The sequence below is a fragment of the Eleutherodactylus coqui genome, chromosome 7 (assembly GCF_035609145.1).
Source record: "Eleutherodactylus coqui strain aEleCoq1 chromosome 7, aEleCoq1.hap1, whole genome shotgun sequence".
Taxonomy (NCBI): domain Eukaryota; kingdom Metazoa; phylum Chordata; class Amphibia; order Anura; family Eleutherodactylidae; genus Eleutherodactylus; species Eleutherodactylus coqui.
The window spans coordinates 82,543,568-82,556,727 of NC_089843.1; the positions used below are offsets into that span (position 1 = coordinate 82,543,568).

The following is a 13,160-nucleotide window of genomic DNA, read 5'->3' on the forward strand; positions in this document are numbered from 1 at the left end:
GGCTCCCCAGCAAGACTGTGTCACCGGTCCCCAGTCAAGGCTGAGTTGGCGGGAGCACTGTAAAAGGATGGTGAGGAAGTACGTAGCCGATCGCACGACCGTCCTCCGTGACGCCTCTGCCCCCTACAACTACTGGGTGTTGAAGCTGGACACGTGGCCCGAACTCGCGCTGTATGCCCTGGAGGTGCTTGCTTGTCCTGCGGCTAGCGTCTTGTCAGAGAGTGTGTTTAGTGTGGCTGGGGGAATCATCACGGATAAGCGTACCCACCCGTCAACCGACAGTGCTGACAGGCTTACACTCATCAAGATGAACAAAGCCTGGATTTCCCCAGACTTCTCTTCTCCACCAGCAGACAGCAGCGATACCTAAGCAATACGTAGGCTGCACCCGCGGATGGAAGCATCGTTCTCTATCACCATCCAAAACGGGGACCTTTTCGCTTCATCTATCTGTGTATAATATTCCTCCTCCTCCTCCTGCTCCTCCTCCTGAAACCTCACATAATCACGCCGAACGGGCAATTTTTCTTAGGCCCACAAGGCTCAGTCATATAATTTTTCTAAACAATTTTTATACGTTTCAATGCTCATTAAAGCGTTGAAACTTTCACCTGAACCAATTTTTATTTTAACTGGGCTGCCTCCAGGCCTAGTTACAAATTAAGCCACATTAACCAAAGCGATTAATGGGTTTCACCTGCCCTCTTGGTTGGGCATGGGCAATTTTTCAGAGGTACATTAGTACTGTTGATACAGCAATTTTTGTGGGCCCTCGCCTACAGTGTAATCAAATTAATTTTTAGCCCACCTGCATTAAAGCTGACATTACCTCAGCTGTGCTGGGCACTGCAATGGGATATATTTATGTACCGCCAGTGGGTTTCAGGGAGCCACCCATGCTGTCGGTCCACACGGAGTTGTAACTGCATGTGTCCACTTCTAAAGAACCCCAGTCTGACTGGGGCATGCAGTGTGGGCCGAAGCCCACCTGCATTAAGCACGACATTACTACCTCAGCTGTGTTGGGCAATGCAATGGGATATTTTTATGTACCGCCGGTGGCTTCCTGGCACCCACCCATGCTGTGGGTCCACAGGGAGTTGTAAATGCATCTGTTTCCACTTCTAAAGAACCCCAGTCTGACTGGGGCATGCAGTGTGGGCCGAAGCCCACCTGCATTAAGCACGACATTACTACCTCAGCTGTGTTGGGCAATGCAATGGGATATTTTTATGTACCGCCGGTGGCTTCCTGGCACCCACCCATGCTGTGGGTCCACAGGGAGTTGTAAATGCATCTGTTTCCACTTCTAAAGAACCCCAGTCTGACTGGGGCATGCAGTGTGGGCTGAAGCCCACCTGCATTTAACATGACATTACTACCTCAGCTGTGATGGGCACTGCAATGGGATATTTTTATGTACCGCCGGTGGGTTCCAGGGAGCCACCCATGCTGTGGGTCCACAGGCAGTTGTAAATGCATCTGTTTTCACTTCTAAAGAACCCCAGTCTGACTGGGGCATGCAGTGTGGGCCGAAGCCCACCTGCATTTAACATGACATTACTACCTCAGCTGTGATGGGCACTGCAATGGGATATTTTTATGTACCGCCGGTGGGTTCCAGGGAGCCACCCATGCTGTGGGTCCACAGGGAGTTGTAAATGCATCTGTTTCCACTTCTAAAGAACCCCAGTCTGACTGTGGCATGCAGTGTGGGCCGAAGCCCACCTGCATTTAACATGACATTACTACCTCAGCTGTGATGGGCACTGCAATGGGATATTTTCATGTACCGCCGGTGGGTTCCAGGGAGCCACCCATGCTGTGGGTGCACACGGAATTCCCATTGCGGAGTTGTACCTGCCTGTGACTATTTATTAAAAAACGCGGTCTGACTGGGGCGTGCAGACACCTTGACAGAATGAATAGTGTGTGGCACATAGGTTCCCCATTGCTATGCCCACGTGTGCAGCTCCAGATGGAGGTGGCACAGGATTGGATTTCTCATTGCTTCTGTACAGCATTGTGGGCTATCACCCCGCCCCTTTTAAAGAGGGCCGCTGCCTAGCCGTGCCAACCCTCTGCAGTGTGTGCCTGCTTTTCCTGTGGCAGACGCACTTATAAATAGACATGAGTGTGGCGTGGCATGAGGGCAGCTGAAGGCTGGGCAGGGACAGTTTGGTGTGCGCTGTGGACACTGGGTCGTGGGGGGGGGGGAATCGGCAGCATGTAACCCAGGAGAAGTGGCAGCGGAGTGTCATGCAGGCAGTGATTGTGCTTTGTTGGAGGTAGTGTGGTGCTTAGCTAAGGTATGCATTGCTAATGAGGGCTTTTCAGAAGTAAAAATTGTTGGGAGGGGGGGGGCACTCTTGCCGCTATTGTGGCTTTTCTAGTGGGACCTGGGAACTTGAGATGCAGCCCAACATGTAGCCCCTCGCCTGCCCTATCCGTTTCTGTGTCGTTCCCATCACTTTCTTGAATTGCCCCGATTTGCACAAATGAAAACCTTAGCGAGCATCGGCGATATACAAAAATGCTCGAGTCGCCCATTGACTTCAATGGGGTTCGTTACTCGAAACGAACCCTCGAGCATCACGAAAAATTTGTCTCGAGTAACGAGCACCCGAGCATTTTGGTGCTCGCTCATCTCTAGTTCCTAACTCTAAATACGCATGTTTCTGTTACTGTATTTGTTGCAGCCATGGATTACATGTACCTAGAATCATAGAATGGTAGAATGGAAGGGACCTCCAGGGTCAACTGGTTCAAACTCCTGCTCAACCTTCATATTTAATTTATTTGTAGGAAGTGCAGACTTTTGTTTTTTTGCTGGAGAGTGGTTGCCCTAACTTTTGTCTTGCACTCCATTCACCCATCTGTCCCAGGTATGTTAATGAGAGTATATAGCTAGGTATTCTATATGGAAGCCTAGTCTTTTAGAGTTAGGTACTCATTCAATACGCTATGCCTGGATGTGCCAGATGGGCCCACATAGGTTGATTAAATTGTGCGCTAAGAACCTTGTATTATTATGCAGTTAGTTTAAACACCAGTTGTCGATTTTTTTCAGATATTAATGTGTATGATTGTTAGCACCAGAAATATGGTTATAAATGAGGTTTGGCTACTATTCTGTGCAAATGAAAGGTGTTCCAGGCAAAAACTGTGTTCACCTTTTTATAGGATAGGTAAAAGGGAGAAATATTAGAAATGTGCAGGTTAAATGCGAGAAAATTTCCCTCTGCCCTATTGCCTGATAATACAGGGGTTCACGCCTTACTTTGCTTACTTTGCTGCAATGATGATGATGATGTACTGTACATCCACATGAGTATTGAAGCCAGTCATTAGCATATCATCACTGGAGCAAAGTAAACAAAGACTGCAGATGATCACCCATCCTAGGGTATTGGAGCAGCAGAGGAATTGACAAAAGAAAAACTGTTGTTTATTTTCTTCTACCACATTCCCAATCGTCTCGCTATTTTCATTAACCTTTTCCAATCCACTGTCTGACCTCTGAAGACATTATGATTTAAGGCTGTACAGCTCCGATGTTGGAAGACGTTCATCGGGGTTCTCTTACTGTATATTGCCAGCCTCTCTGCTGTTGACGCCTATTCAACCTGTCACCTCATGCAGTACTGGCTTTAGCCAGCAGATGGCGCCGTTGTATAACGACAGAAAAAGAGTAAGCCCCTAGGAAAACCAGGAAAGAAATTGGATTGGAAAGAGTTAACCCATGGTGCTTTTATAGGATTTATTACCATCTTATACCTGTTCTTATGTGTTGCAGAAAAAAAACATTGCTCATCAACAACCTATTTGCACTTGTAGCTGCATTATTGATGTCATTAGCGAATCTGGCGGGGGCTCCGGAAATGATAATTATTGGTCGCTTTATAATGGGAGTTGATGGAGGTAAAGTATGCCTTATCGTCTACTTTATATTGGATAGTTATCAGTGGTTGATTAGGCATTGACTTTCATGTATAACAGTTTTCCAGCTTTTTAACTATTTCCCAACTGCATCGGACCCCCAAGACAAAACCATGCAATGCTGATGGGTTAGCATAACAGCCCAGAGCCTAGTTAATCCCTTATTGACCGCCCATTTGTCTTTTGACAGAGGCTTTTAAGGGACTTAATTCTGCAGCGCCGTCAAGACGGTGCTGCATTAGAACCTCGGGATGGATTTCTCATGTCGGGGAAAGAGGGTGCTTGGCTGTCGGATGACAGCTGGACACTTGCTCTAACACTGGGGACCAAAGAAACTTTTGATCCTCAGTGTTTAACCTTTTACATGCCGTGGTCAGTGCGACCACGGCATGTAAAAGGCTGACAGAGGATGGGGGCTCCCTCTGTCACCCATCAGAGCCCCATGATGGGATCGTGGGGTCCCGATGGGTTGCTATGGCACCCAGAGGCTTGATTATGGATCTGCCTGTTACAGGGGCTTGTGAAGCTTAGCCTCTAGCTAAGCTTCATAGGTATTCTAATGCACTACTAAACTGATGTGGGACAAAAATAAAAAGTTTTTAAAAAGTATTTTTTTAAAAAGTCTAGAAAAAGTAAAAATAAAATTAAAATCCCACCTTTCCCCTTTGCTATGTAAAAAAAAAAATCACATTGTTGTGGTACTGCTGTGTTTATAATGACTCAGAGGAAAAGGTTTGTACATTATTTAACCTGCGCTTTGCATGTCATGAAAAGAAAATACAAAAAATAGTTATTTTGCCTATCTCATCTTACAAAAAGCGGAATAGAAAGTGATCAAAACATTGCATGGATCCACAAATGGCACCATGAAAAAGTACAACTCATCCTCCCAAAAAAACCTCTCACATCACTGTTGACAAAAAAAGAAAAATGTTAGGAGTCTTTAAATGCAAAGATTTTTTTTTTTAAATTACTTTTTGTTCAACCCTTTCCAATCCACTGTCTGACGTCTGAAGACATTCTAATTGAAGGCTGTACAGCTCCGATGTCGGAAGATGTCCGGCAGGGTATTCTTACTGCATATTACTGGCCGCTCTGTTGTCGGGGGCCTCTCCAGCATGTCCCATACCGCAGTACCAGCTCTAGTCAGCAGATAGCGCCATTGTATAATGGCAGAAAATTAAAAGCCTCCTAGGAAACCCTGAATCCAAAATTGGATTGCAAAGGGTTAAGTATGAGAAAATTGAATGAAAATAAAAACCTATATAAATTTAATATTGTCGTAATCCTATCAGCCTGCATAATTAATTTAACATATTATTTATACTGCATGGTGAAAAAAGTTACAAATAAAAATTAAAAACATGCCAGAATTGCATATTTGGTTAATCTTGCTTCTAGAAAAATGGAATAACAGCAACCAAAAACTGATATGTTCCCAAAAATTGGATAAATGAAGACTAGAGCTCATCCTGCAAAAAACACGCCCCCCATAGAGCTTCGTCAATGGAAAAATAAAAATGCTCTGGCTCTTGGCATGCGGCGACACAAAAGCAAATCTTTAAAAAAAAAAGTATTATTTTGTGTACAAAGATAGCAAAACATAAAAAAACTTTATAAACTTGGTCGCTGGAATCATGCTGACCCAGAGAACAATGTTATCATATTATTTATTTTTTTCACATTAAACACCGTAAGAATAAAATCCAAAAATTTTTTTATTTTTATTTTTTTATAAAATTATGCCATAAAAAAAATACGTTCACCGCAAAAAAACAAGCCCTCATATGACTATGCGATGGAAAAGTTAAAAAGTTATGGCTCCTGAAATGCACCAATAAAAAAAATTGAAAAATCAGTTGGACATTAAGGCGCAAACAGGCTTCATCACTAAGGGGTTAAGGCTCCCAGGGCTCCCATGTATGAATGTCTATTAAGCTAGGCATGTGCCAGACCTTACAGCATTAAAAATAGACCGAATTGCCATTTAAATACTAGGATACTATGTATAAATGAAATCTCAGTGCTGTTGAGACCTACCTGCCCTTGATACATCCATTAGCAATCAAGGAAGTTCTCCTAAATCTGTTGAAAAGCAGAAACTTGGTGAAGATCATGCAAAGTAAACATTTGGTATGTCAGAAGCCTACATTGATTGTTTGCAATTACAGAAAATGTCTGCACTTCATAGTCTGCGCAAAATAGACAATTTCGTTTTATGCCATCATGTGCAGTAATTTAGAAAATTTCCCTAATTCTAATACAAAAAAAAATTGACACATAATGTCTTTTTGGCTTGAAGAACAAGATATTCATATGGTAACCAGGATGCCTCTTCCCTTGTTAGATATCCCTGCTGTTCTTCAAATTATGTCTCCTTGGTTATTTCATTTTGTTCCTAAACCGCTCTTCACAATTTCTCTTTTTCTTTTGTTTGTCAAGAAGAATTACTGAAATGTTTCAGTCTGTGCACAAAAGGAGGTCAACTAAACCTAAAATATGCATTTGGCTTTATGTTACTAGATTTATACAAAATAGATATATGAAAGGATTCAAAAGGTTATCAGACCTGAATATAATTTCTGATTGTCTGTAGAAAGGTGTTTATCATCATACCAGGCTTCATCAAGGTGACAATCTTAGATTGGATGATGAGGATGGCGAATTATTAGTTATAATGTGGCATTAAAGTTGGTTCCAATTCTAACTTCTAAGTGATGAAAGTTCTCACAATGCCCAGCTCTCTCGTGACAAACTAAAGGCCCATTTACACGGACTGATGATCGCTCAAAAATCACTAAAAAGCGATCGTTTGAGCGATAATTGTTGCGTCTAAATGTGCCCATCGTGCACTTTTCGTGCACTGCTAGCTGATCCTTAAATTCAGTCCAACCTAACCCATTTCAAAAATAAAGAAAGGCGCTCTTAAATTTTTTATCAGCCATGAGACAGATAATTCCACGATTCTGGAGGTCATCTCCCCCCCCCCCCCCCCCCCCTACAAGGAACCATTGGCTCGAAATCCTTGATCAAATAGCTTAAATGGAAGAACTTATTACTTCAGACAAAGGGAGATCCTCCAAATTTTTTGAGATATGGTCGGCTCGGATTTTGTTCCGGAACTCTCCTGAACTAACCAATTGGCTCCGAATAGGTGTTGTACACAGTTAGTCTCAATTAAATCCATACCATACTTGATCATATCGGAAGAGGTGCTCTCAGCCGCTGCCAATGCTCCCCCCACCCCACTTTCCCGCCCCCTCTTCTCCTTTACTACTTTTCTTTTCGTTCTTCTTTCAAGTTTTAGGACATCTCATTACTTGATTACAATTCTTGAGTCTTCTGCCGAATCTAGATCCTGGTCGAACATCAGACAGGAAAGTAATACCTTTTTGGAACCATTTCTATGAAGGCGTTTTACAAAGGCAGATGATATTGAAATATGCTATCGATTTCCTAATCAATATGACCATATAGAAATCTATATTCAAATGATGTCTTGATTTGTTTCTGTTTGTCTATTGAAAACATAATAAAATTTATTTGAACAATAAATTCAGTCCAACCTAAAAATCGTCATTCAGCCTCATCAGCAGTTCTCCACCGGTAGTGCTGATAGCATTGTTTCTCGTTGGAGAGAAAATGAACTGAATGCAGATAAGAGCCCTCCGGTTGTCAACTGCATTCAGCTAAGGCTTCATTTACACACTAAATAGCTCTTAAGTAGCTGAGTAGCTACCTAAAAGTTTATGCAAAATCATCGCTCAAAGCTGCCACTCAAACTGTCGTTTGAGCGATCATCGCTCTGTGTAAATGAGCCTTTAGACAAAGCAGCGGCACAGTTATCCTACGATATATGCAAACACTGAATATTTGATTAACTTTAAATTACATTACTACTATATTTATTATACATTAGATGTAAAGTTCTAAGTGCACATTTTGGTCAAATGTGTGATCCCATCTATCACAACATGACAAACTAAAGTGGTATTCTGGGCTTTTACCACTGATGGCCTACTCTCAGGATAGGTCATCAATACATGATCATCCAGGGTCTGCTACTTGGGATCCTCACCAATCAGCTGAGATTCTGGCCTGCTGTCAGTGCAGCAGAGCCAGACGTCATCATCAGTGGTCAGGGCCAAAAGTGTAAAAGGCGGTTTCACCCCCATTGAAATCAATGGGAGCAGGGGCGTAACTATAGGGGATGCAGAGGATGTGGTTACACCCAAGCCCAGGAGCCTTAGGGCTCATGTCCACGGGGAAAATATGATTTAGGATCCGCAGCGGATTACCTGCACGCGGATCCGCACCCCATAGGGATGCATTGACCACCCGCGGGTACATAAATACCCGCGGATCGTCAATAAAAGGGATTTAAAAAAAAATGGAGCATGAAAAAATCTGGACCATGCTCCATTTTCGTGCGGGTCTCCCGCGGGGACGGCTCCCGCGGGCTTCTATTGAAGCCTATGGAAGCCGTCCGGATCCGCGGGAGACCTAAAATAGGAATTTAAAGAATTTACTCACCCGCAGCGGGCCGGGAAGCTCTTCTCTTCCTCACGGCTGCATCTCCCTTGCTTCGGCTCGGCGGATGTGCCCGGCGCATGCGCGCGGCACGTCGACGACGTGTCGGCGACGTGCCGCCGGCGTGAGGAATTCATCCGCCGGCCGAAAAAGAAGATCCGGCCGTGAGGAAGAGCAGAGCTTCGCCGCCCGCTACGGATAGGTAAATTCTTATTTATTCGTATTTTCAGCGCTCATGTCCGCGGGGCAGGAGGGACCCGCTGCAGATTCTACATGTAGAATTCGTAGCGGGCCCGATTTTCCCCGTGGACATGAGGCCTTAGGGGCCCATAAGGCCTCTCTTCCCTATATAGGGAGCCCAGTACTATGAATAAAGAAATATAGTTGGGTGCTCTGTTACAGATTTTGCATTGGAGTCCAGAAACTTTAAGTTACGCCTTTGAATGGGAGCAGTGCCTTGTATTACACCTCTGGCTCCTCATTGCTGTCAGAGCCTTAAGTGTAGTAGGAGGAATCGATCCCATTGATTTCACTGGAAGTGAAGCTATCTATTACATTTCTGACCCTGACCACCGGTGATGTTGTTTAGTCATGCTGCACTGATAACAGGCTAAAGGATCAGCTGATCGGCGGGGATCCTGAGCAGCAGTCTCCCACTAATCAATTATTGATGACCCATTCAGAGGATAGATGAGTGAACCAAACCTGTAGAACTTAAATTTGGGTTGACTGTTGCTAAAAATTCGGTACACTGAGAACACAAACTTCAGGTGGTTCATTTCTCCTAAGATGGAAGTTCATAAATAGACCCTAAAACTAGTATTTAATACTCCACCCACTGAGGGCCAAGGTGGGCCCCACTGCTTAAACCCTTAATGATGCAGTTTTTTTTAGACCCAAGGATATCTACAATGATTTTTTGGGACTTTCATCTCCACTTTTCAAAAGACATAACTTTTTTGTATTGCCATTGCCATATGAGGTCTTGTTTTTTATGAGGAAAGCTGTAGTTATCATTGGTACCATCTTGGGATACTTATAATGCAGTGCATAACGTTTTTGTTTTTTGGAGGGCATGGTTAAAAAAACACTTTCTGACTTTTTATGGTGTTCACTATCCTGTATAAATGGGATAATAACTTTTCTGCAGGTCAGTACAATTACAATGAAACCAAAATTAATAGGGTTTTTTTTTTTACAATGAAATTACTTTTTCTTTGCATTTTTTTGTATCGCTGCAGTCAAAAATCCAGAACTTTTTTTATTTTTCCACAGATGGAGCTGTGTGTAGGCTTTTTTTGGTGACATCGATTGTGTTTTTTATTGGTACCATTTTGGGAAACATGTAATGTATTGTATAACTTTTATTAACTTTACAATATCGAACAGTATTAATCATGCAGTATAAATGAAATGAAAATTTTTTTCTACAGGTTGGTACTATTACAATGATACAAACAGTATATATTTTTTAGGTTTTTAGTAGAGATGAGCGAATATACTCGTTTTGAGTAATTACTCGATCGAGCACCGCGATTTTCGAGTACTTCCGTACTCGGGTGAAAAGATTCAGGGGGGGAGGCGTGGCGGAGCAGGGGGTAACAGCAGGGAACAGGGGGGAGCCCTCTCTCTCTCCCTCTGCCCCCCACTCCCCGCTGCAACCCCCCACTCACCCACGGCACCCCCGAATCTTTTCACCCGAGTACGGAAGTACTCGAAAATCGCGGTGCTCGGGCGAAAAAGGGGCATGGCCAAGTAGGTTCGCTCATCTCTAGTTTTTACACTTTTTGGGCCACAGATTTGTTATTTTTCCATCAACAAAACTCTGTAAGGGCTTGTTTTTTATATGGCAAGTAGAGTTGAGCGAACATACTCTGCCGAGCTTGATGCTCATTTGAGTATTAGCATACTCGATGGTGCTCGTTACTTGAATGAGCATCAAGGCGTGTTCGACACCGCCCTAGTTTTTAACAGAGAGAGAGACGAACCTAGAAAAAAAAAAAAAAAAAAATCGGCACCCGTCGGGTCCCATACAAAAATGCTCGAGTCTCCCATTGTAGTCAATGAGGTTCATTACTCGAGTAGAGCTCTCGAATTTTACGAAAGGCTCGTCTTGAATAACGCGGACCCGAGCATTTGGGTGCTCGCTCATCTCTAATGACCAACTGTAATTTCTTTTAGCATTTTGGGGTGCAAATGACTTTTCTGATCACTTTCATTGCACTTTTGGCAAGCAAAATGAACAATAAAAGCATTTCATGTTTAACCCCTTAGTGACCAAGCCTGTTTGCGCCTTAATGACCAGGCCAAATTTTGCAAATCTGACACGTGTCACTTTAACATGGAAAAACACCAGAAAGGTTTTGCATATCCAAGCGATTCTGACATTGTTTTTTCGCCACATGTTGTACGTCATTTAGGCGGAAAAAAAAGACCGATAGAATTTGTGTTTATTTATTAAAAGCGCCAAAATCGGGAAAATTTTGAAAAAACGTCATTTTTTCACATTTCCAACTGCAATATCTCAAATATGTGCAAACATAATATAGAAATTTTTGCTAAGATATATATTTCCACCCGTTTACTTTATTTTGGGCGCACATTGGAAAAACTTTCGGTTTTTTTTAACCATCTAGGAGACGTACAAATTTAACATTACTTTTCAGCATTTTGAGCAACACTTTGTTTTCCTACACCAAGCCAAGATTGGAAAGGCTCATAGGAGTCAAAATGATAGATAGCCCCACAAATAACCCCATTTTAAAAACGACACCCCTTAACGTATTCACTGAGGGGTGTCATTAGTATTTTAACCCCACAGTTTTTTTTATGAGTCAATGCAATTTAGAGGAGAAAAACTAAAATTTAATATTTTTGCAAATATGTCATTTTAAAGACAGGGCTTTTTTCTATAGTACACATGAAAATGAAGATTTTCACCCCAGAATGGATACCCCTGTTTGTCCCGTGCTCATAAACATACCCAGTGTGGCCCTAGTATTATGTCTGGATGCACAATGGGGCCCAAAATGAAAGGAGCAACCGGTGGCTTTCGGAACAGAAATTTTGCTTAAAGGAGATTTAGGCCCTATTGCCCACTTGTAGAGGCTTGAGTGACCAAAACGATGGAGAACCCCCACAAGTGACCCCATTTTGAAAAGTAGACCCCTTAACGAATTTATCTAGGGGTACGATGACTTTTTGACTTCACAGTTTTTGAATGATTCTAAGCCAAGCCGAAGGAAAAAAATTACGATTTTCATTTTTTTGGTAATTCTGTCATTTTAAAAGCAGTTTTTTTGTACAGCACATATATGAATGAAGACTTGCACCCCAAAATGGATACCCCTGTTTGTCCTGTGCTCAGAAACATACCCATTGTGGCCCTAATCTTATGTCGGGATGCACAATGGGGCCCAAAATGAAAGGAGCAACCGGTGGCTTTCGGAACAGAAATTTTGCTTGAAGGAGATTTAGTCCCCATTGCCCACTTGTAGAGCTATTGAGTGACCAAAACGATGGAGAACCCCCACAAGTGACCCCATTTTGAAAAGTAGATCCCTTAACGAATTTATCTAGGGGTACGATGACTTTTTTGACTTCACAGTTTTTGAATGAATCTAAGCCAAGCAGAGGGAAAAAATTATGATTTTCATTTTTTTGGCAATTGTGTCAATTTAAAAACAGGTTTTTTTGTACAGTGTACATAGAAATGAAGACGTTCACCCCAAAATGGATACCCCGTTTGTCCCGTGTTCATAAACATACCCATTGTGGCCCTAATCTACTTAAAGGAAACATGGCTAGGCCTATAATGGAAGGAACACCCGTTGGATTTCAGGGTACAACGGAATAAATTCCAGGCCCCATTGCCCACTTATAGAGCCATTGAGCGGCCAAAACGATAGAGAACCCCCACAAACGACCCCATTTTGAAAACTAGACCCCTTAACAGATTCATCTAGGGGTGTACTGCATATTTTGACCCCACAGTATTTGAATGAATCTAAGCAAAGCAGATGGAAAAAATTACGATTTTCATTTTTTTGGCAATTTTGTCAATTTAAAAACAGTTTTTTTTGTACAGTGTACATAGGAATGAAGACGTTCACCCCAAAATGGATACCCACGTTTGTCCCGTGTTCAGAAACATACCCATTATGGCCCTAAACTACTTACAGGACACATGGCTAGGCCCATAATGGAGGGAATGCCCGCTGGATTTCAGGGTACAACTGAATAAATTCAAGGCCCCATTGCCCACTTATACGGAAAAAAAATTGACTTCCTAAAAATACCCCACCCCCACCCCCCCAACCCCGCCATCTGCATTTTTTGGCATTCCCTAAATATTAGATAAAGGTAATAATATAAACTGCGTTTTATGTCCGAAGACGGGTAATTACGGAGGCTGGTTGGGTTAGGCACATAGGGCAAGAAAACCGGGTATCCCCCCTCCTCTCATGCTTTTTGGGGGGTATTTCGTGACCTCAGCGGCAGGGATGGGGTGTAAAAAGTGGCGTTCCGTGAGTCTTTGTAAGCTTGCTGAGGTGCGGCGGTCTCACACAGAAGACGCTCAACAAGCTGCTCCTGGAACTGCATGAAAGCAAGCGTTCCCGGGGCTTCTTGTAAAATCCGTATCACAGGTAGCGGTCTGAATAACGCCGGGCTCACACGGATGTAGGTGGAAT

The 13,160-nt window shown here is 42.9% G+C and overlaps 1 protein-coding gene across 3 annotated transcripts in view; it reads left to right on the forward strand.

The window, feature by feature from the left end:
• Positions 1-13,160, forward strand: part of SLC2A9 (solute carrier family 2 member 9) — a 293,866-nt gene that overhangs the window by 80,425 nt on the left and 200,281 nt on the right. For all 3 annotated transcript variants that reach the window (XM_066573278.1, XM_066573277.1, XM_066573279.1), the window contains one exon: positions 3,797-3,921. In XM_066573278.1, the coding sequence (XP_066429375.1) occupies positions 3,797-3,921 (125 nt within the window). The remainder of the gene's footprint in view (positions 1-3,796; positions 3,922-13,160) is intronic.